This window comes from Chaetodon trifascialis, chromosome 23 (genome assembly GCF_039877785.1).
Source record: "Chaetodon trifascialis isolate fChaTrf1 chromosome 23, fChaTrf1.hap1, whole genome shotgun sequence".
Taxonomy (NCBI): domain Eukaryota; kingdom Metazoa; phylum Chordata; class Actinopteri; order Chaetodontiformes; family Chaetodontidae; genus Chaetodon; species Chaetodon trifascialis.
The window spans coordinates 10621515-10646945 of NC_092078.1; the positions used below are offsets into that span (position 1 = coordinate 10621515).

Here is a 25431-nt window from a genome sequence, read left to right on the forward strand (position 1 = left end):
TTAAATCAACAGAACTTAGAGTAAATTATTGTAGACGTTGTGTCTGGATCAAGTTGCATCTTCTGTTTATTTTGGTAGAAAAGCCCTCTACTTCCCTCTTGAGGTTAAAAACAGTATCTTCATTTATTTTGTGTTGTGAATCATAGAGGTGGCAGAAAGATCAAGGGACCTTTTAAAACCATTGATATGACAACAATCCTGAAACGCCTTCGCTTCAAAGTCCGTCATTGGTGTGAGTGAATCCACTGGCCGTGCAAGTGTCTGCACAGTAGCTCTGTGGAAGGATTTCAGAAGTGAGTTGGCATGGTCCAGTGGTATAATAACCTCAGACATGTATGTGGAATCTGTTGTGTTAATGAGATGGTTTTTGTAATGAAAAAGCTCTGATTGTTAAATATATCCCAGTATATACTGTCTGTAGGAGAGTCACTGACACAATTCTCTGAAATATGCATAATTAGTTTGAGTAATTCTATGATGTCAGGCCACATTCTGATCCAGTGGCAGATTGCAGAGACGCCGGTTATCATTTTATCAGGATAGACCTTTCTTTTCAAGTGTTTAATCAGGTAATTGCCTTGATTTTCCCATATGGCGACATCATTTCTCTTCTGTCCCCAGCCACAGATGGAAAGGGCAGAAAATGGCCTTCTGTTGATGTAAAAGTTTGCATAATTTTTCAAAGTATAAGACACACTGTGACACACTGTTGGGTTTTATATGTGTCCTGGACAGCACCACATATACAGTATTGCTCACTGATGCTTTTTGAGGAGTCATGTGCTTTGGGTGTAACTTGTATTTGGGTGAAAATTGTGAGGTGGAGGAAGGGGAAAATATTTAGGGAATGTTAACAATCTGAAGCATCAAAAGCTTTGTTTTCCAAATATCTTTCCAGCCTGGGGATTTTTAGCTGTGTCGCCAGTACTTGATATTATAAGGTGCATTAAGGATACATGACAGCAGGTGGCAGCAAATCACTATACTTCCTTACATTTGCTGAATACAATCATCACTGTGTCATCATGACAGTGTCTGTCATCACTCATATTTGAATAATCAAAAAATGATCATATTGATCATAGACCACATTTCTTCTTACTAAATAATAAAGATTCAAGACCAGGTTTTTGCTCCTGAACATAACATGGCTGGACACACAGATGTGGTTAAATAAAATCATTTATTTAACAATCGTTAATCAATAAAAATAAAATTAAATGTTACAAAAATTCTTTAAAATCAAAGAATTGTACAAACCATGGCTCCAATTTAACCTTCTCATGACATAGAAAAATACAAAAGGCACTGTGCATAAGTCTGCTGCATATATAAAACATTTTGAACCCAAAAAAATAGTCTACTACTCAGATTTACAGCATGTTATTAATAACCTCCCTCAAAAAAAAGGAAGCCCTGTCTCACTGTAGACTACTTTTACGAAACAGGACAGGAAAGTGAAACTGATTCTGCTAAGGACAGAAGATTGAAGTTTATAACTGAGGAGTGTGAAAAGTAAAACTATCAACCAGAAATACAGTGTAAAGACATAAAAAAAATACAGAAAATACGCAAGGATGGTGGGATGTGTGCATATGAGAAGCGACGAACATGCCTCAATTTTGTGTGCCACATACTTTTCAACCATTAGCAATCAATTTGACATATGTATGCATCACCTTACATCCCCTGGACACCTACACTAGTAGTCAGAGATATTTTGGTATGTTAGACCTCCACAGCTTGAATTTGGACAAAAGAACAAGGACAAAAGACAAAAGAATAAGCTAAGAGTGACGTTTGCGGAGGTCAATCAACTCCATGGACCAACAAGAGTCCTGCGAGGGGGTCTCATCGGCCAAAAACCAATGTGGGTGTCCTGGAGTGTCACATTCACAGATCCTTGGGATCCATTCTTAAGTTTAAGAGTGCCCAAAATGCTGAATTGCTTTCCAAAATGTACAAAAAAAAAAACACGTTCTTAACATTATGAGAGCCTTTAAAATCCACTGAAAGGTGCGAAGGTCGAGAACAGATACAACTGGAGCAGACACCTCGTAACACTGAAATGAGAGTAATTAAACAAGTGAAAGCTTCCGTGAGCAGAACTGCAAGACATCGGTTACTTCTTCATGTTAAATAATATTGTGTGGTAAAGTGGCTTGTTTTCTGAAACATTCGTTACTAATCCCACCCTTCCATCAACAGCGATGAGTTTCGTTCTCAGTACCGACTCTCAACTGTGCAAATTCACTATTCATTCAAAGCTTTAGACGTTCATAACAGAACAGCGAGATACTGCAGCTTTTAAGGACACCTGCCATTCTTTTACAATCTCTTCGGCATCCAGTTTTATGTTCAACTTTCTGTTAGGACAGAAGTATACAAACTCAAATCCCAGTTAGGACTCAAATTGTGTAGCAGTCATCGTGTATAACTTCATTGTGGCATCCAATCACTGGATCAGACGAGGTCCATTGATGCTTTTGCTAAAATCATAGGTAACCATGCTCGTCAAGTCCTTTTGAAGTAACTGGGTTCCACTTTGCAGTAGTTTTCATCGTAGAATATCCTGTAAGACAAAAGCCAAAGATCAATGCAAACATTTACAAAAAAATTAAAACTGGTAAATAGTGAAAATAGCATCAATAATAGGGCACAGTACCTGATTCTGATCTGCTTTTGGAAGGCTCTGGTGGCTGAACATCTGGCAAAGTGAGCCCCCTCCCTTCGACATCACTCTCCCCTGATGACGTATGATCCTCTGCTTTCATGTACAAGGCAGGCCTCTTGTGGTATTTGGCCCGGTAAGTGTCCGTCATACAGTTATCCACAGAAAAGTAGGTGGTGGGAAGGACCCTATCTGTCAGACCAGGGGAGTCTGTACCGTCATCGTGTCCGGGCTTTGGACTGGGTAACCTCTCTTCGCAATCGCTGGCCGACAGATCATTCCTGTCCTGGTCCAATGACCCCGACTTGGAGCTGGCATCAGATGAAAGCCTGTGCTCCGCAGGTGTCTCAATCCACCGACGGAGGGTGGTGTGCGAGAGGGGAGACGAGCCATTTTTGGGTTCATTGCGGGGGCTCGACCGCGTTGGCAGCTCCGGCGGTTGGGAGTGAACGCCAGATGGGTCAGCGTGACTGCTGCCAAAGGTCTTGGGGGGTAAAGGTGGGGGATAGTTGTGCGAGAAAGGGTCATTGTGGGCAACACTGCCAGTCTCTTCTTGTTCAGAGAAAGGTCCAGCAAGGTCATCTGAGCTATTCCACTCAGAACTGCTGGTCTTTGCCAAGTAAGGAGGCACAGGGCTCACAGGGCTGCCGTCCACATCTTCCTCTCGCTCACTGTCCAGACCATTGTTCCTTTCCAAGATCCCAGGAGTGTATCGGAAGGCTCTTCCTCTGTCACACAGCAAAAAAACAAACATCAGGTTCTTATTCGCCCTTGTACCAAGTCAACTGTGTTCTCGTAAAGGTCTTATTTTACCTTCGTATTGGCTGACCAGAGAGGATGATTCCATCTGGTAGATCTGGAGATTTCCTCCCTTGTTCACCTGGACAATAACAAATCCTCATGAACATTTTATATCACAACACACTCATTTATAAATGCATGGTCATCACCACCAGATGGTCAAAAAACAGAGCAAGGTAACATCTGTCACGGACCTTTATTTGAACATTGCTACAATATTTTTTTTTCCTGTGTCTCCAGCAAAGACATGTTATCTAACAGGGGTCACGGTGAGGCCCTTTGCCTGGTGCTGGGAGAGGAAGTATCAAAGCAGCTAGTCTGGCAGAGCGCCCTCAGGCCCCCTGTGTACCACTCTGACTGTCTGATCCAGCCAAAGAACATGGCCCCTCAAAGGGAATTTGGGTTCATATCCAGGCCCTGTTGGCTTTGAGCTGAGAGTACTAATGAAACAATATAGACCCTGAATGAACTCTGGCAGATTTAAAAGTCGGAACATATGAGAACAAGTGAAACAATGGAAAATTCTATAATTTCTATAAATTCTATTAGGCCACAATGTGTTATCAGCAAATTATGCTACAATAATTTGAGATATCAACTGAAACAAGCAAAAATGCATGTTTAGAAATCGGCCCCTGGGTGGGTAGGTGGCTGGTGTGGAGCTTAGCCAAGTTAGCAGGGTGGGTGTGATTTACAAGGCCTGAGACAGACAACAGCTGACTAACAGGACAAGGAAGAGAGTGAGTGGCGGAGGACCATCTGTGATGTGTCAGCATCCCCTCTTTTTTTTTCCTGTGCTCTCTCAAAGCATTAGTGGCTAAATCCTTTGTGCTGGCATGCAATTACGCCGGGGTCAGACTCCAGACTCCAGATCCCCTCCACAACACTATTGCATTTTTAAGCCGCTAAGTCCATGCGGCAATTCACAATTTGATGACGCTGATCTGCAATGTTGGCAAGCAACCGTAACAATATCATTCTCGCAAACAAAAAAGGGATGCCGTTTACAATGCTTTCTTCTGAGAAAATCCCCTCATCTTTACGGTCACATGCGCTGCTGCCGAAAGAAAGCCTGAAGGAGAAAGCAGCTGGAGAACAAAACCGCAAGGAGACTCTGTTGGTGTTGGGTTGCAAGACTGTCTCTTAGTGTTGAAATCAAAAGATTGTTCAGCTATCAAATAATCGCCACGGTTCCGTCCAGTTCCACAGGTTCAGAGTCGGGCTGAAAACATTCATGTCAGTGGAATTTTAGAATCACCGCTACAGCTGGGAACGCCAGCAAAACAGATGTACTCAAGGTGTCCTGCTGTTTACATGGCCTACTGCACTTGCCTGGGAAACCATCCATGTACTGAGATTGCATGGATTAGACTGTGGTTCAGTGGCATTTAATGTACTATCTAAACTGCACCAAGTGGTGTGCAATAAAATTTCTATGACATTCCCATGCTAAGTGGAAAGCACAAAGTCAAGGTGCAAAATAGGATAAAAGAAAATGTAGTTGTCTCATGTGCATACATATCTTTTTACATTTGCTCCATGTGTGAGCAGCCATGCTGTATGTGCGACTATATATTCATCTTTTAAATACTTTTGGGCATAAAGATACTCTACTCATGCAAATCACTGGCAGACCTGTCTCTAATCTCATTCCTGCATAAAGGATCGCTCTGAGGAAGGTTCAAGAGAGGCTTTTTGGGGGCCTGCTCTTACCCCCTAAAAAGCTATGAGTTAAGGTGAACAGTGATGTGACCTGACATCATTTCAATTATTCCAACTGCCAGAGTTGAAAATGTGCCTCTATGCAGACCATGAAAGCAAACTCTACCTAGGTTCTGATAAACTCTACATGCAAAAATTTCCTGACAGCCCTCTGAAGTTTTGGTGATGCAACAAAGAAACAAAAAAAACACCTCTACACATTTCAGCTCAAAGGCTGTCAAGTCGAGATTTGTCGTTCCCTGCTGTCTGGAGTACTTAAAATTCTTAAACATCACTCAGACCCGCATGCAAATTTACAGTTGAGCTTTTCATTAAGACTTGAAATACAAAAAAAGGTCAAGTTTTCATCAACTTGATCTGTCAGTGGCTGGAACTCCAGAAAAGTTGTCGCAAATTCTTAAAAATCCTTCGGAGCAGCCTTTGTTACTGTGTGTATTGATATGACACAGGCATCGGAAAATTAAGTAATTGTTGAGTGGTATCAATAGCTCAATTGCTAACTCATGGACACACTTTGGCTGCAGAAGACACATGTTAACAAACACAATGGATAACAAATCAATTTAATCAGATAAAGGATAAACTTCCCCTTTTTTTAATCTTTTTTCTGAACTTCACATCACGAGCATTGTTTCAGACAGGGACACTATCTCAGTACAATCTATGATAATTCAGGATTTTATGCATACATGAGGGCAAAGTTAAGTAGACAACTCTTCTGTTCATATCATCATAACTTTGAAGATGATATGCTCATGTGCAAACTGAGCCATAACAGCCTCCCAAGTGTGTTTCTATGGGCTCCTGTAGTGGCCAATCAGGACAAATTGGCCTGATTTACTGTCAAGATAGCAGGCTGAAGTGCACCCATCTCCTGAGAGCTGTGACCTTTCACACGCTTATCCACAGGATATTTTGCTCCCATTTTAGTATGATGCTACTCAATGAGATTTATTCACAACAATGACAAAAGGTTGCCATTAAGCAACTCAGAAGTGCCCTGACCTAGACGTCCTGTCTTTGATGCAACAAGCGGTCATAAAAATGAATGCCTGTGGCCAAAGTCTCAGCTGAATTCCTCACAACAGCCCGCCCACATCTGTGTGCTTTTAGAAAGGATTTTGGACTTTAATGGACTACTGGAATCTGCTCAGCCTTCTCTGAAACTGCAGCTCAAGCCAGACTACCACCGCTGACTTTAGGCCAAATTGACTTTGGACACATTTACTGCAGCTTGTCAATACAATTTGCAGACAGCTGGGCGTAAATATCCTGGACTGGTTTTAAAATAGCCACTGAAGAATAAACCTCAAAGGACCTCAAAGCCAGGTTTAGGTTTAAAAATTAACAATTCAGCATTAAAAAGCGTTCAATTGAATCAACATTAACGTATAATACAGTGGCAGGTACTTTTCAAAGAAGAGATATTACAAATCAAAGAGGAGGCAAGTGCTTGAACGTGGTTCACTGTGTGATCTGTAGACGCTGTCATGTCTCCTTTGAGGCACTAGGGGGCAAACTGCCTGAGTGAGTAAATAAAAGCATCACAGCGTGCACCTTCATATAAAAATGTAACACTCTGCATACACCTTAGCACTATGTCAAGGTTTGTACAATCAACTATGACCATCATAATTGATTTATCAGATAAGGTTGAGTCTTCATAATAATTTCAGGGAAAATGCTTAAGAAAGAATTGTACTAAAAATATCTCAAAATACATATTGCAGCATTGAATAAATAACCATGCCGACCACAGAAGTGTTTGTCTCTTTGCCTGTGATTCTTTCACATGAATCACTCTGCATGTGCAGATGCTCACAGGCCAATGACAGGACCAGCATGCAACACGATGCATTTCTGCTTTGGTTTCCCCAACTCACTGCACTTGTGTGAGAGTTATTTTTATCTCTGAATAAACCTAAAAGACAGATACAACTGTAGCGGATGTTTCTCTGCTGTATTTCATAACTCTTTGGGACCTTGAAGTAACTGCAGTGCTACAAAACGGCATTTCTGTTGCCTCGTGTTTGAATACCACCTTCTGACAGGCCCAGTCGTGGCATTTTCTGCCCGGCTGGGCACAGCTGGGTGGCCCCTGCGCGCTCACTCCTCTCCCCCTCTTACTCGGGATTAACTCTGCGTATTCCTGCTGAGGGAATTACTGAGGCATTTTTCAAGATATTCATTAATTTAGAAGATATTTCCTCTGTGCTGATACTGTGTATCACAAGCAAGCATGTGCTAGATAAAGAATGTGAAGGGTGTCGAGGCGACAAACCCCCTAGAGCTATTCATGTCATCTAATCTCCTTCCATCCTGTCTGGAAGATAAAAATAACCATTACTGCAACATGACTCATATTTTTGTATTTTTGCAGATTTTTTTTTTGTTCCTTTTTTTTTTTTTTCCAAAACAGCAGTTGTGTCCAAACTGATTCCTCCCTAGATTTTGCATCCTCACTGATCTAAAAGTTGTTGTACTTCCTGGTGCAAGAGGGTTTAATGCAATGTGTGAACAAGGACAGAAGAGCAAATACAAACCAGGATATTTCTTTCTGTCAATGAGGTTGAAAGTGTTTTACTTTGCATTGAAGGAGATAACCAATAATTTAAAGAAGGCAGCTTTCCACTTTGGTTGATGTTTCCTTTAACCATGTACATTTCTCTACGTGCTGCATTACATAAACTTTACTCAGGAAAAAAAGGTCAAGGCGAGGCAGTGAGGAACCAGCGCACACTTATTTCCATACAGTATCCCTTCAATCAGGCTGTGACCTTAACACTACCGATGGAACAATAAATCAAGGAAATTGCTTAGTACTATCTTAATGTTTCAGATCCTCACAACACACGGAAGTCTATCGGGGGAGAGGAAATTTCTTTAATGTCAGGGCCAAGCCTTTGTGAAAGACTGATATTAAAATTTGTGACTTATATCCACAACGTAACACGTAGAAAATCGCAATTTCTTCTGGATTTAAAGGTGCAAATCACAAAATCATTGCTCAGTATTTTACAGTTTGTTATGTTTTAATGAAACCTCCACTCATAGCTAAAGCAAAACTATTGGTGTGCAGAAATAAGGAATTATGCGAAGTGTGAGAGAGTGGCTTACCAGTGGAAAATGCAGGGTGCAATATGTCAGCCTTCAAATCATCACTTCTTCTCTGAGGGAAGTGATCCCTGAAATACAAAATAAATTCAATTATTCATGCAGTGTGGATTGCCACGAGATATTCCAGAGCTTGATCTTTTAACAACCACTTAAAAGTGCTAAAATGGACCTTTGCTGTGAGCAAAACTGGGGAAATAAACTCTCACGACCTCAGTCTAAATATATATTATCATGACTGATTTCTCACAGTATAATCTGATACGAACTCATGGAATATTCTCCTCTTGATCATCTTGAATGTGAAGACAGCGCAAGTACAAAGACTTTTTTTTTTTTCCTTTTGTTGTTAGTGATGTTTACTCTGTGGCACTATGTGTAGTTTCCGTTTTTTAAGAGCTGTGCTTTCTATCTGCTATCAAATGCTTCAAGATGTTGTAAAAAACCTAAAGAAAACTGGTGAGAAAAAAGCAAAATAACACTCAGAAGTTTATACATTTTCAGTTCCTTCAGACCTTAACCCAGTGACAGAACATCTGATGACATCTATGTTAAAGAATTATTAATCAAAAGGAACACTTAACCAAAATACTGTCAAGAGATAGGCTTGAATAATGCACTTGAGGAAGTCAGCTATCTGCTGGATCTCCCCTCTGAGTACAGGAGCTGTCAGCTAGTTGGGATCATTATCTCCAAACAAGACCTGTACTACAAAGCCAACAAGTGACAGCCAAGCATAACAAGGCTGGTGCATCTGCCTTGTGTGCATTTATGTTAAATGGGTCTTGCTATTCTTAGAACAGTTTGTTTGTAATTTTTAATAATTTAAAAATGGCAGCACTTTTGAGACTCAGATCCTTAAATGAGTGGGGCATGTGATGACAAAGCAGCAGTCTGCCGCTGGCATCGCACAGCAAAGATTGTGTGATGGTTATTTCTGCGTCATGCTTAGCGGGGCCAAGATTTCGCATTCTTTCCTTGTAAAAACTTCTATCCAATGTCCGTTTTTACCTTGCCAGGTGCAGCTCAGGTATAGGCCGCAGGTCCTTGGAGGAGAGGTTCTCTACCACAGGTGAGTCGAGGTTTGCTGAGCCATTGCTTAGTCTGTCACTGCTTTCGTATCCAGATTCAGTTCGCTGGATCTTCCAGTTATCATTCCGCACTTTGAGAGTTGCTGAGCCCTTTGACCGGTCTTTGTCGCTGTAGCCGCCCCGGCCGTCTGAGTCCAGCGAGCTCCGGCTGCCGCCAGTTTCGTGCCTCTGCTCATCCTCATAGATAGTCATGAGGCTTTTGGGTTTGCGCTCTTCTCGGCCTCCCCACGTAAAATCTCTGTCTCGCTCTCGGTCACGAGAGGGCGACTGACTACTGGGTCTTCTCCGGGGGCTGTGCTGCCGTCGCTCTTGACTTATCGAGTTACCGCCACTGCCGCCACTTAAAACGCTGTCCACATTTAGCGCTTCCCGCATGGGCTTCCACGGGCGGCTGGACCTGCTGCGGCTGTTACCTCCACTTCCTGGACGCTCCCGGGAGTCTTGGCTGCTGTCAGTGTCGTATCCGTTGGAGAGCTGGTCTAATCTCCGGCTGCGATGACCACTGCTGTTGCTGGGCACGCTGGGCAACACTTGGACCCTCGTGTGAGAGCGAGGGGGCTCATGTGAGGACCGTCCGCCAAGGTGAGGTGTTCGCTCAGTCCGAGTGGGACCTTTTCCTTGGCTGCTGTACAGTCGAGTTTCCAGGTGTTGTTTGAAGCCATTCTCTGGAGGGGAGGCAGAGCGGGAGTAGATCCTGTCCTGACCTGGATCTGGTTTTAAACAAAGGACGAGAGCTTAAACTACGAGAACAGCAAAACACACTTTGCATAGAGGGTTTAAATCAATGATTCAAGAATATAACACTTCGCAGTATATCCACTGAAACCTCTCTCACCTCCAAACTACCATACAAAACCAAAAACTGACTTTTGCGGACACCAAGACACAAAGCTGTGCTCTCAAGCACAGTGCAGGTTGGGCAGAAAGTGAGGGAGGGGCATGACACCATCAGGGTTACTGACATTAATGCCTGCAGATGACAGCAAGGTGAAAATTACAACCGACAGGAGTCGATTTCTGTCCCTCGCGTAAACATTGGCTAGCCAGCTCATGTACAGACATTCATGCAGATACTGATGATACAAGGTAGCACTGCGGTGTTGGGTGTATTTCGTCTGTACATGCACGCGTGTGCATGTTTTCACATGCCATGTGACATGTCCGCACATGATGGTGTGTTACGGATGTGTGTCTGCTACTCCAAGGACACTTGCAGCCATAATAGCCACTTTCAAAATATATGGCCAGACATCCTTCCAGGAAACTAGTTCATTCGTGTCAAACTATAATGCACCTATACATCCTTATTTATCTACCGGGCAGTGACATTTCTGAACAAAACTCGATCATCTGCAGAGGTTTTGCATGAATTTTCTGCATAAAATCAAAAAAGATAATTCCATTAAATTCCGTATATTTCCATGAAAGTGAAACTTGTATTGTGCGATCGCTCATTTACTTACTTTCATCGATCCGATGCATTTTAATAACTTTAAACTGTCAGTGCTTGAATCAGAGGCTGCTTGTTTTGTACTGGCGGAATCTAATGTGTGGTAATGTCATGTTTGAGGGTCCAAAAAGTGAATTTAATGCTACATATAATTGTCAGTCCTTGGAAATATGCCCACAAGAGATGGAGCGCCTATTGCTCTGGATTTCGCTGACTGTGCGGTGGAGTTAAATCACTTTGAACGTTTTTGCTCGTATATATGAAACCGGTGTGCTTTACAGAGTTTCTGCTGTCCGCTCAGTGTTGTCAACAATTCACAAGGCTGTGGATCGCTTTGGAAAAATGGTAACATGACTCCATCAGAGAGAGAGACACAGTGAGAGATCATTAACAATACCCTGGGGTTATCCCACACTCCAGTATGAGCAGCGAAGTTGCTTAAGCTTTTTTTCCCTTTCTGGAGGAGACTTTTTAGCCAAGTGCTAGCCGGGCATGAGCCGTGCTACGGTAAATTGTGACTCCCTACATTAACTGTAGCGTCACCTCCAGCGTCACCATTCATCACAGCAATGACACTAGCCTCCTTCAGCCGACCACAATCAATCATAATGGGACGTGAGCTTGCTGATAACACTGGCCACTGCGGTTGACACAGTGGATTTGGGAGCATGTTGCAATTCTCCATAATCCTTTCACTGATACTTAATTGAGAGCAGCCATGTACCAAAAGAGTATTAAAGGAGTTGACCAATCAGCCTACCGATGAGAACCAACACACACACTCAACTTGTGTTTCACAACAAAGGAGGGGACATGTGAAAAAAGTGGGAGGAATCTGAATGTTTGGATTTCAATTCAGCCTATAATTAAATGATACAGTATTCATCACTATTCTGTTGGATCTGCTTAGTCTGCTGTGTTTGTTTGTTTGTAAATGTTTCTCCAGACCACAGAGAGGGGAACCAATGGCTCTGAATATGAGAGAGTGGGATGAAGGCAGGCTCCAACAGACGTCAGCACTTAATCCCCTTACTGACACATTGCTCCCAAACCGGTGGTTACATAAGGGCTGGAGAAATAAAAGGCTAGGATTTTTTACCTTAAAGCCTGGTAATTCTCATGTGTGTGTGTTTATGTGGCAGTGCATGTACTGTCCTCGTCCATACATCCACATACGACCTCTCTGTGACCAACCTCTGTAGCGTGACTCCAGCCTCCGTTGACCGCTCCTGTCAGGCTCTCTTCTGGATGGATGCATCCCACGCACCTCTCCTGCTCTCTGGGCAACTTCGCGAGAAATGTCCCTGAAGTGACTCTTGGGATCGTTGGCGGCAATTTTCACTATAAAACAGAAGAGACGTCAGGTATTCCACTATGTAATTCATGCGGATTTCGTTTTTCAAGCTCGCTTGAACCTCTGCAGAATCAGGTGGGGACTTCCACCACTGCAGAAACCATTAAAAGTATTTTTATCTCAGTGTACATATTGTCACTACATCCTTTTTCCTTCTCACTGGTTTCCAACTCCAGTGCCCCCAAGGCACTGAGCAGTTGCTGAGTGTGTTGACAGAGGCGAACTTTACAGCACAATGACGTGCTGTAAAGTATTTCCGATGTATACGGTCGATTTTCTGCTTCATAAAGGGAGAGGCAGCGGGGTGAAAACGCAGAGGCTTCGTGCCCAGACGTTCACTTTGAAAGATCGGTCATGGCACTGGAAAACACTGTGGTTATACTGTGGTTCTGTTAGCTGTCTGATATTTAAATAGGACTCACTGTGAAGATGTTGACATTTCCAGAAAAAAAAAAAAAGAAAATCACTCGATGCTTTTTGAGACTACATTTGTGAATGTGTAACAATTCACGACATGATGGATCACAGCTTTCAATCATTTGACTTCAAATTGGACTGTGGTGCTTCCAGAAGCTCTGAGCGACTCCTGACGTTTTAGTGTATTGACAGTTACTTTCCCTCCCTGCGCCACAGCTTCAGCAATGAGCTTTCAAGCGAGGGGAAACAATGACAGATCTCAAGGACCTTCACAACAATGGGAGGCAGCATAGTATCAGAGGAGATGCAAGGTCACCACTTTTGTCTGCTTCAACGACTTTTTGTTTCTATCCAGTAAGGCCATTTGCTGATCTTAACAAATCTCTTCTCAATTCGCACACTTCTCTTTACTTGCACTTAAGTATGCGCAGATTTGGGCAGATCTTTGTGACCTCTCTCTTCAACGAGGCTCCCAAATCCCTTCTGTATTACTAACATGGCCAGATTTAGTTTTACAGCAAAGACATTTAATTATCTCTTCCTCTGCTTGCTATGCCAGATCCGTGCTCGTCACCACTCTCTGTGGACACAAATATTTAGAAATTAAGCAGTCTTTCAAGGCTAAAAACTACAACCACCACACAATATGACTCATTTCTCCTCTTGCATGCTTTTCTCTCTTGATCACTTCCTTCACAAATGTTGTGTTTTTAAACCAGTTTTGTTTATACTGATGTTTGTCATGATGGAACCATTTCTTTAAAACACTCTTGCAGTGTAAACAAGTAAAAATATCTTACTCAACTTCCAGATTTTTCACTCCTCAACACACATTAAATGACTTGATAATATGGAAACTTGTGCTGTGTGTTCCTCCATGTCTTGTTACACATCTCTCTCTTAGCATTCTGATCATATCCGTATGTCCTCTCCTACCTGGTCCCCGCCCTCCACTGGTCTGAGCACTGCCCCTGCTGAAGGTTGAAGGGGTCTTCTGTTTGAAAGAGCCTTGACCCAACAGAGCGTTCAGATTCTCCCTGGTGAGGTCCAGCTTCTTGGGAGCTAAAACTGGAGACTCAAAGCCTGCAGAGGAGAAAAAAAGGAAACATAAAACATCAAATTTTCAAGCTACGGCTTTTTATGCAGGATTTCCTTTTACCAACAAAAAGGTTCATGTGATAAAACAATTTAATTTGATGCCGACAAATACACAGACTGCACCTGAAACTCAGAAGCAGAATGTAAATTACAAAATCCAGACATGTTCCCCTTGGTTTTTGCAGGATCATCCAGTTTGGTCCAGCGCCCTGTCAGCTCTGATGGGCAGTGAGCGGCTGCCACAGCTTGGACCTGGGGCACGGCCAGCATGGAGAGTTGGAGGAGGATCTTTAAAGGGGATAAAAACCTCCCCAACCAAACAAATCCAGGGATATATAATCCAAACAGCAGAGATGTTCAGCTGTTGTCATCAACAAATTTTCATTACCGCCTGCAAAGGCAACTAATATGACCTGGGATTTTACACGTCCTATTAAGAGCTGTTTTTTTGTTTGCTGGGGTTTCTCTGAATTTGAATGAAGTGATTTGTAAATGAAGGGTATTTTGATCTACAGTTAATTAAATGAATGCTGTGGGGGTAAAAGAACTACAAGAATTTTACTTTTCTTTAAAAATATCATGTCTACATGTAAGATTATATTTGTTCTTAGTGAACTCCAGCTGGGTGTACAGGGGCTAAATTCTGAAGTTGCATTCAAGCAGCAGTCCTGCCCCAACTTCCTTCACAGTTCTTCTTTTTTCCCCCGAAATCCTGCACTATTTTTACGACTACAAAGACTAAAAAAATACACATCAGCTTCATATCACGGGGTGTTTTACAGCATGGCATTATAATCAAAAAGGCCACTTGGGATGGGATTATGGTTTGTGAATGCAAAAGAAAAACACATAACACTTAACAGCACTAATAACCAAGATGGATGCATCTCAAGGGAATTTGATGTTGTCATTTCCATAGAAGGACACTCAATCAACACCTCATCCTACCAGATACAATATAACTGTGCTGCCAGCAGAGCGTCTACAGTGACACAGCAGATGTTAATCACGATAAAGACTTTTAAACATCATCATGATGACCACCTTCTGACGGCTCTTGAACAAAGTATGCTACAAATGCTTGCACCATGAAAAATGACCAAATCTAACCTTAAAATACTGACATTCTATCAAGATCACTTCATTTTACATGTCTCAAAATGCACTGACCATATCCTGTAAAAAATATAAAATTTGGCGCTCCTCAGCGCAACTGGGTAGCCTTGACTGGCTCTGCTGAGACCTGCAGTTATGTGACAACAGTTCAGTGGGTTGACTAAAGTGCAGGATTTATGACATTATAACTGTGTTATACTGCACAATAGACATGCCCCAGTTCTCCCTACCGGTCATGATTGCGCCGTTTCAACTGCAGCGGAGGACTATAAACTATATTGCAGAGAAAAATGAGGCCACAGTGAGTAAAAATAGTTCAGTAGGTTAAAAAAAATTCAAATTCGATCATACTTTGCACTTCTCCATTGACGGGGGTCTTGTGGTGAGACTGGCTGATGTTTTGTCTTGAGGCATCGTCTGCGGTGATAGCGCTGCCGTCTGGGTTGGAGTAGAAGAGGAGGAGAGGCTGGAAGTGATCTTTGATACATTTGCTGACCACATCTTTCCACCTGGAGCTGATCTACAAAGAAAGACAAGAAGAAGTTGGTCAGTGCACATGCACGTGATTCACATTAGACACAGGAATTCTGCACCTTTATGTGCGATAACACACAGTGAAACAACCCCCTCAAAAAAAGATTTACAGCATTTTTTGTGTGAAAATCATAATTTCACGGGGATCAACCAATTTGAAGATATCAAAGAGGGTTTAAAAGTTCGATTTTCCAAATGGGAAATAAAGCAATCTTGCTCTAATTCAGTTCAGAAAAGGAACCAGACTGTGCACATAACAGGATAATTTGCTTTCTTGTGACCCCATCTGTTTTCAGTTTAAAATTTTTTTGCTGTACAACTGTGATCTGATATCAAGCATTTTAACTTCTTACAAACTGGACACTTTGTACGAATACCCAGCTTTGGCAGCATCGCGAGAAGCCCACAATCCAAATCAATCTTAAACAAGACAATGATGCGACAGCTTTCATAAAATCCATTGGCAACTTTGAAACAAAAACCTCACCTTCATTGTGGATACACTAATTTGTGAATGAATTTAACACGCTGAGGCCAAATCACACAATCACATTAGCTAAGCTGTGTAAGGTGCGTGTCTCGCCACAAAGGCACCACAAAGGCAGGCTGCAGGCTAACAGATGCTTGTGTGCTCCTTAATTAAGCAAATGATGGTGGAAGAAGGGAGTGGAGAGGGGAGGAGGAGGAGGGATAGAAAGATGAGGTAAAGAAGAATGAGTGCAACACAGGCAACACAAAGGAAACACAACAGACAGATTGTTGCAGAGATGGATAATATTTTAGAAAAAAAAAAAACAGATTGTGAAGAATGAAGGAATATAAACTAGCAGGAGGAAGACGTGAGTTCAGTGCATGCTTTCTATGTAAACCACTATGAAAAAAAGCTCAATGCTTAGCAGTCTCTTACTCCTGGCATGCTAATGACACCATAATGAGGCCACAGTTTGCACCTACTTGTCTCCATAAACTAAATGTAGCCTCTGTGCATTAGGCATTTTTGCCATTATTTGCCAATTAACTGTATCTCATCTGCATTTCATCACCAGTACTAAACAAAGAAATTCCTTTGCACCGGGAAAGCAGTGAACGGGCTAAACTACAGTGGTCAATTAGCGGCTGGGACTGGCAAGTTTCGACCCAGGTATAGACTTGGCAGGCGCTGCTGATCACTGTAGCTCCTCCATCTCAGTCGACGAGGGTGGGGAGACCTGCACACGCAGCACAAGCTGCTGATGGATTGACACAGAGCCAGCCAGCCGCTGCACCACAGCCCCAGAGAAAATTGTGAGGATGTGGTGCAAAAGGCACGGTCGCATGTGCACACCATGGAAATAAATCCGACATTTGTTAAAAAAAAAAAAGGGAAGGGATGAAAGGGAGGATTTACAGCCCATATAGACTGTATACACACACAAGCATTAACCTGCAAAAAACAAACAATTAAACTTGTTTCTCACAGACAGATGGCATACACACCTACACATTAGACCTTAGCATTCTCACTGACCCTTCAACTTTAACCAGTGAGGGGATCCGCTTACTGAAGCTTCACTTCACTACTGCAGTACTTTTTTGAGTGGGGGAACTGCAGTAGAAATGTGGGTAGCTGCTGGGGGGGTTAGCTGACTCTTCAGTGCCATAAAGGCTCATCAACCCAGAGGCTCATGAAGGGCAATTGATGTGGCCCTCATTGGGCGATAAAGAGACTTGGTGGTGGAGATACAAGACTGAATATCGCTCCTCTTTTGCTGCTACTTGTATATAAAAAAAAAAAAAAACTTTACACTAAAAGCGATCCCTTTTTTGTTACAAGATGCAACATAATACATTCAGATAAACCATTAAATGCAGCTTTCCATGTGTGTGGTGGTAACTACCCATCGGTCTACTACTTTACTTAATTGTCAAATAATTTTGGATGAGTGTACCCCTTCTCACCTCTTTCACTGTTGCGTCATCAAAGAAGACCCATTTAGAGGACTTGGTGTGGAAGGCGAAGGCACAGTAGTGGCGACTGGAGTAGCAGATCATCCCCACGAGCTGCAGCTCTCCCTTTTTGGCATGCTCATCTGTCACCCTATAGAAGAGCTGTGTCCACACACACACAAATATATTACACCAATTATTCATTGACATCAATGCTTCAGTAAGTGGGCTGGCACAGCTCATTGAATCAGTTATTCCATCTGTTTATAGATTAAGGTGTGAGGGAATGAACTGGCATTGATTTGACAATCGGTACAAATCAGGGCTCAGCGCCACCATAGCAGCACTTGATATGTAGACTAATCCCACAGTGGTCCACAGTATTCTTACTGATGGCTTAAATGCTAACACACAACAGTATCTTCTAATGTTACTTCTTTCAAAAATAATGTAAAAAATATCAGCATGAAAAAACAATGACTGAAATAAATAAAAGGGTGCAGCATTTAGTAGATATATTGAGAAAGTGGGAGTGAGACAGTCACTTGGTTTCCTGCACAGCCAGCTCTCTGTCTCCCTCTCACTCTGTTAAACAATAGATTTCAAAGCAAACGATGGGGTGGAGGGCTCCCTTTAACACCCAATAAAGTGCAAGAAAAACTCCCTAATGAATCAAGGCTTTTGTGGCCCACTTGTGTGTGTGCATGTGTGTGTGTGTGGAGGGAGGGGGGTGGGGTGGGGTGGGGTGGGGGGCGGTGGACAAATTCTTTTGATGGTATGCTTTGAAAACGCGCAAGTGGGAGCTGTCAAATAAAGGGTTTGAATTCTTCAATAAAGAAGTTATATAATGAGTGGAGTGTATGAGCATCGCCCTGCTCTGAACTACACTGATTGATTTTTTGCTTGTGAAGCTCATCCAGCACAGTGGACTAATGTGAACAGGCTACTGAGGAGTATTTAGGAAGTCATGCGCCAATTTTGCACATACATATTTGATGTGAACGCTGCAGACAGCCTAACCATAAACATGTGTGTGCAAAGATGGGATTTCATGGACAGAAAAGGAGCAACGCCTGCCCACGTTTCTGCATACTTAACATCAAGAATGTGTGAATATAAACACTGCAACAAAAGCAGGCTTTAACACATGTTTTCTTCCCCCTATCTCAGTGACGTCTATCCAGCCCACATGTTCCCTTGGACAGGCATGCACACACACACAACACACACACACACACAGGAAAACACAGAGATGAGGGAGGGGCTTCTGACAAGCTGACCAAGGCCAGCAGGGGCTTTTTGATCAGTGGCCCGGGCCAACTGGGCATTGGGCGTTGACTGCTTACGCAACGGGCCCGACTTACAGAGAAATAAATCCCCACTTTATTTCCCACATATGTTCAATTGCACCGAAATAAACTGATCCTAACAGCAAAAAAAACTAAATGGCAGCTGTGTGAATGTGCAAAAGACACAGACGACCTGAACTTTGTCTTTTTTATATCCTGAAAAGATCTGGCTGTGTGTACATTTTGCCTTGAAAAATGACTTTTTTTAACTACCTTAATTTTGAATCTGAGATCAATTTTAATGTGGGAATTGCACACACTACAGGTGACAAAACATGAATGGAGGAAAAACAGAACTACAAAGTGTAAAGAGTACATAAAACATTGACTCACTGCAGAAAGACTGAGATGAGGCCCCAGTGATCGGATCACATCCTCTGTGAGGTCTGACTGGTCAGAGTCCCAGACGAAGCCTATGGTAACTATCTCAGGGGAGTTCATGAGGACTCGTCTGATCCTGATCCTCTGCCCACAGTTGCTCTGGAAAAGACAACAGTTTTATGCTACAAAACTGCTCAGTAAAAATTTATATCCAAACCAAAGCCTACAGGCTTCTGCAGGACATTGGACACTCTTTGAGGGAATGTGGAAAATGTGCTTATTAAAACTTCGCAAAAGCCACTTACTGGACAGTTGCGAAGGTCCCCAATCGTACTTGCTGCTTGTAACACTTCCCCAAATGACTCGTGTCTGCGCTGAAGCATCTGTTGACTGAGAAAGAAGCGATGCATCGTCAGCAGGACAGAGCAAGCGAGCAGGAGGAAAGGAGACAGAGACAAATAAAGATGAAGGTATGTGGAGAGGAATAAAAACTGCCGGGTGAAATGTCAGCTCAAAAGTTAAGTGATGGCCTTGTGACAAATGTGCAGAGAGACATGAAAAGGGAAAACAGAGTGGAGCTGGACAGATGACAACAGGGGAAGCAAAGAACGTTTCGTATTGCCTGCGCCCTACCAGAGTGCGGTGGTGGAGACATAATGCACCAGCTCTGTAAACGGCAGTGGGTCGGAGGATGCCCCACAGCTACGGCACACAGACTGCAGAGAGAGGCAGAGACAGAAAAAAAAAAAAAAAGTTACAAGAAGACATACACAGGTGTTATTTCAGCACACATACCTGCTGTCAAGGACTAATTATCAAGTCAGCATGCCATTTTCCAGAACAGCCAGATCAGAAATAGTCACAGTAAAAGACATGAAACCCTTCTTGATTTGTTATGGCACGCTTGTCTTTGTACTCAGTTATTAACTGCGGGCTCTGTAGCATCCTTTTAAGTCAGCAACTCAAGTGATCGACATCATCAGGCTTCCAATTTCATTTTGGAAGTTATCAATCTCCCTCTGACTGAGGCAATACTCATTTAAAGGCCTTGATCATATTTGCCGGATTGGGTGCCCTGAAGCTGAGATGGAACAAAATCCAGTGACTGTGCCCCTAAGGGATTTAGTCCAAAGGCGTATTATCTGTTTGATTCTGAGATAGAACTGGTTTGGGATGGGGACACAGTCAGTGATGGGCTTCGCAACCACAGGGAAGGGTGGTGGTGTGTGTGTTTGTTGTGCTGGAATTTATGTGTACACCATCTGTGATTTATCTGGTACTACTGCTGCTGCTGCTGCTGCTGCTGCACTGTGGAATCTGACCAGAAAAACCCTCCTTATTCCACTGGGGCAACCCAGTATCAAAACATGACGGATTGGATTTCGACTGTCTCAGACAGTGATTCATGCACCTGCCTGTGTTTGTGTGCGTGTGTGTGTGTGTGTGTGTTGCTTAATCCTAATATTGGCTAGAATGGTGAGGCTGTCCACACATTACTGTAGAGGCTGTGCAAACACTCTATGAAGTAAAACATCTACAGCAGGAAGGCCAAAGTCTCAGTCTGGATTTACACATTTCTGACGCCGCACTTTTTTCAGATCAGGAAAAAATAATCACATAATAATATGACATTTCATATGCTTTCTAACCCCCTACTGACCTGCTCATACAGTGACATAGCAAACTTCTGATGCGTGATGCAAGACTTTGAAGTGCAGGCGTCTGTCTCCTCTGGCACAATATGCAGGTGGATCCTCTCCAGGATGTTCTCCTGTGACACAACAGCACATCGATCAGGTATGGAACAAAACATTTCCATCAAACACAATGGGCTATTTATTTATTTTTACACCAATAAAGGTATTTCTGAGAGCGAAACTACAGTGCCACACACCAAGAGTCAATGGAGAATTTTAGGAATCGTGTTGTAAACCTGAGAGCAGAAGGAATGCATTTAAAGAGAAGCTCCACTCCTTTTTAGCTCCCACCTGTTTCTATGAAGTGCTTGTGACTTTATAAAATATTAAGGCTGCGAGGTAGGCCTGCAAAGGTGACAGGCGCAACTTCACAGCCTGTTACTCTGACACCGGCTAACTCCTCACATAAATTCTACAACGGCTTACTGCTGCCTATGCATTGCATGGTGAATGCTCAAGGGCAAAGATCTGTGTGGGAATAAGAATTAAGATTGTCTAGAAAAGATAGTAATTTTGGCATGCAAGCTTCAGTCTTCGATGTAAAAAAGTTACTGTTGCTGGGACTGAGCAGACACAGAATGAAGCAAAGCATCAAAGTTGCTTTCTCTGCAGCAGGTTTCAAAGTGACTTAATGTTCACACCAGTGTTCACATATAGTAAAATCCTTTACACTTCTGTTGCAGAGCAGAGGTTTTCTCTTTTGTTTATCTATTTCAGTGCAATTGGACTTCCTTAGGGGATAAACAATAATTGAGGCGGGACAGAAAATCAGGATACATCTGTGCTGTCTGGGTACACTGTTATTAAGCAGAAGTGATCAAAATCAAAAGAAGAAAATAAACTAATTAAGCTAAAACAAAAAAATGGTTGAAAAACAAAGGATAAAAAATGCTGCAGAATCAGTTTTATATTTAGTGGCTGGAGTCAAAATAAAACTCAAACAAAAAAGACATGTAAATTACATGATCTGGCCAAAACAATGTGTGCCAAAAAGAGCAAGAAAAACTGGAACTGATGTGTAAAAATGACGAAGGACGCATGAAATCGACTTTAAAAAAGCACAGAAATGATGCGACATAATACGGTGGCACAACACACAGAGATTCAAACACAACTCCGCCGCTTATATAACCTGTCATGATGATATTTAGAGGCAATGTGGCAGGGGTTGATGGGAGGGACAGAAGCTCTTTCAGTGACCTCGCCGAACAGTTTGTTGCAGTGCATTACCCCGAACTGTGTGGCAGGGTAACACACAAACATGCACACACATCCCTCTCTCCATACGCTAGTCTCCCTCCCTCGGGACAGCCGCGTTGCCACAGGAACTTACAAAGCACTCTGCGGCATCGTCCATGAAGCCCAGCTGGAAGCGCTGCTCGTCCTTAAAGGTCTCTGCCAAGGCGTGACGCAGGTTGTCAGAGGGCAGGGCGCGCTCCCGACTGTGCTGGAACTGGGAGAAAATACCCTGGAGAGGAGAGCAAGAACTTGATTGCACACAGACAATGGAACATTTTGTTTATTAAAGGCATTTGTGTCACCCTCACCACTCAACACACAGTCTAGACATGTGACCCAAACAGTTGCCACATTCATGATGACGAACTGGAATTTAAGGTTCGCTCCTGATATAAAAAAATATATATATATATTTTAAACATATAAAAACATATTACAAAACCATCACTCACACAGTGATACACAAACCCACAACTGACTGTGAAGGTAACATAACATGTAAGCAGAGAGGGGCAGACTAAATGAGATGGAAAATGGTAGAAATAGAATAGATAATAGAAAATATATGATGCAAAGAATAAAATAATATTTAGCTAAATGTGAAAGTTGTTTGGAGTGAGTGGCAAAAATGTGACTCTCTTTAACAAATTTCTCAGCTGAACCCCAAAACGAGTGTTTAACTTTCTTCAAGCCAGACAGAAGTGGAGCGAATGTCTGCTTGTTTAGAATTTAATGAGACAGATCGTTGGGGAACGGCTGAGGGAATCAAAGGGAACGGCTGCAGGTTGAACATCAGAAACGAGAACACCAGAAAGGGTTTTAAAGATTGCATGCGTTTGATTGTAGTCTACCTTTAATGCACAAAAGATGCACGATTCTCCCAGACAGAAGTGTCCAGGTAGCTGCCTCAAGCTGCGTCTGAAGATGTCCAGCTGCCAAAGTACCTACACAACGGAAAGAGGAGCAGGTTAGCTTGATTCTTAGCTACGAAACACTGACCTGGACTTTACAGAATTTCTTAGTTAGGGCCTGAAACAACAAAGCAATAAGAGGAGGTGTGTGATTTTGTTCAAGCAATTATGTACAAAAACCCGACAGGCTAGGGTTTTCTGTTACGTATAGTATTTAGGCATTAGGAAAGAGCCTCCAAGGTCATGAGGACGAGGAGTGGGCAAGAGGAACATAGCCCTCACAGAAACAAAGCCGAAGGTAATGATCATCTTCAACCAGCTCATCGGCTGTCTCACCCTCTGAGTCACATTCTCCACGAGTGACCTCACTGTGGGGCTGACTGCAATCACGGACTAACTCACCAGGCCAGTATCCCAATAGTCAAAAGCAACCTTCAACTACATTAATAAACTGTTGGGAAGCTCTGACGAATTTAGACGGTGACTAAGCTTTGAAATCTCTGCATAAATGGTCACATTTTAAGAGGGTGGAACATGGTGTACAGGTCCTACAGGGACACAGCAACAAGTGAATAAATAAGCATGTGCAAAAATAAAAGCAGTCATTTAAGCAAAGATCACCCAGTTTTGGTTTTGGGTGAAATATCCATGAACTGTGGTGATCTCCAAACCTTTCATCTGGCCACGTCAAACTTTTTACCACACAATACTTTGCTTTATGACCAGTCCCTGCAAAACTAATTCCCATCATTCCTACCTGTACACTGTACTGGGTACTATTTGAAAATGTGCATCCTTATGATAGCATGTAGATTAAAGCATCGATGTACTCACTAGCATGTTGCTAGCATGGCAATTTCTATTTGGTAAGACACCTTTTGTGATTTTATTAAGCTTTATCCGAGATAGGCTGAGGCTGTATTTACTGCATTTTTTAGGACAAAAGTACAAAAACAAAATAAATAGTAATATCCATCCATCCATCCATCCATCCATCCATCCATTTTCTCCGGGGCCAGGTCGCGGGGGGAGCAGTCTGAGCAGGGACGCCCACTGCTACAATACAACCTGATTTTTCATATATATATATATATATATATATATATATATATATATATATATATATATATATATATATATATATATATATATATATATATATATATATAAGGAAGTAATTCTCGTAGGTTTACTGGAGGATCCAGAGGGCAGAGGTTTCCTTCATTCCTGCTCACGCCTTACTACTTTTAACTGCTGAATTGCTCACTGTATCAACAAGCACTTAAGGGACAGCTTAATCATTTCAAGAAATGCCACATTAAATCCAGCCACGACCAACCAAAGCAACAGGACCGACCTACCTGCACAGCACTGTTGAGGAAGCAGCTGTTTTGGCCCGGCTCGTTCAGCAGTCCTTTGGTGGGGGCCAGAGACAGCATGCTCCCCGGCTGGTACGATTTCCCCAGATTGCCCCCTGGCTTCCTGAAGAACTTGACCCATGCCATTGGATAGTGGGGTCTGCCTTTAGACAGGTGGGAAAGTCAAACGACGACAGGTGGCGAGGGTTGTTGGTGCTGGGATTAGATCCCTCTGCCCCTGAAGAAGCGACTCCCCAACAGTCTGGGGCTAAGTTATTCCACGAGCTGCAGCAGCTGCCCTGCTACACATGGGCCTCTAGTCCATTTCTGCAGCTCATGTAGAAGGCGCTCTCACTTTGTCTGCTAGTTGAAGGTTTCTCCAGGAAAAAAAAAAAAAAAGTCAACACAAAAAAACTACAATCCAAGTCTTTGTTTTGGGAAGCCTTTGATGATCAGCGGTCGGATGCTTCTGATAAGGTGCGTTTCGATGGGAGAGCATGCCGCAGTCATCTTGTTTTCTCGATGGCTCTGCACGAAGCTTCACAGCAGCTTCAGAGGGGCTTGTGGACCCCTATAAGCACATTTTGCCACATGGTCGTATTGAAGATATTCAGCTGCAGTCAACTGTCCCTCTGAGAGGCTCATCCACAGTTTTTTCCAGGTTGGACACAGTTGGGCTGTTTGGATAAAGACAGAATGAGATTTCAGGTGACATTATGGAATCAGATAGTATTTTTTTATAGTGTGTTTAATTGCTTTTTTGACTGGGCAACATTTTATGTTCTGTGATTCTGTAACAGAGAAATTAACTGTCCATCTAAGACTACAGTCTTCACATCTGTCCTCATTCTAGATGAGACGTCAGCTGGACTTTTCAGTTATGTAAACAAGGCTTATACATTAACTTTTACAAACACCCTTTGCACTGGAGGCGTGTCAAACTTGAGCTAGCCCGAGGCAAAGTTGCATAGTAACATTCAGGAGGATTCAATTTCGCTTTTCTAAACAACAGAGAAGAAAAGCCAAGAGACATCTGAATGGAACAAAGACAATTCCGCCATGTTCTCATGTGCTTTAAAACAACCAAGTTTGCAGCTGAGAAGCCAAACTGAAGTTGCTGGTCAGCAATCTGTGGCCTGGGATTTTAAAATTCACAGAGAAAAATACTGCTTCAAGTTTCTTATGTCCCGTTTCCTGGCATTGTTCTTCTTTTCGAAAATCAAATACAAAAGAGGACTGACCCGACCTAGTTTTAACACAAG

The 25431-nt window shown here is 42.6% G+C and overlaps 1 protein-coding gene across 1 annotated transcript; it reads right to left on the reverse strand.

Annotated features, from left to right (window-relative positions):
• Positions 1-1165: 1165 nt before the first annotated feature.
• LOC139351555 (inactive ubiquitin carboxyl-terminal hydrolase 53) lies at positions 1166-24846 on the reverse strand. Its single transcript, XM_070993498.1, has 16 exons — positions 24173-24846; positions 22752-22844; positions 21995-22129; positions 20625-20735; positions 19598-19680; positions 19270-19354; positions 18977-19123; positions 17307-17456; positions 15186-15354; positions 13557-13703; positions 12044-12190; positions 9320-10109; positions 8312-8379; positions 3485-3551; positions 2666-3399; positions 1166-2572 (listed from the first exon to the last, which is right to left on the reverse strand). The coding sequence occupies exons 1-16, from the start codon at positions 24314-24316 to the stop codon at positions 2496-2498; spliced, it is 3147 nt and encodes a 1048-aa protein (XP_070849599.1). The 5' UTR covers positions 24317-24846; the 3' UTR covers positions 1166-2495.
• Positions 24847-25431: the final 585 nt, after the last annotated feature.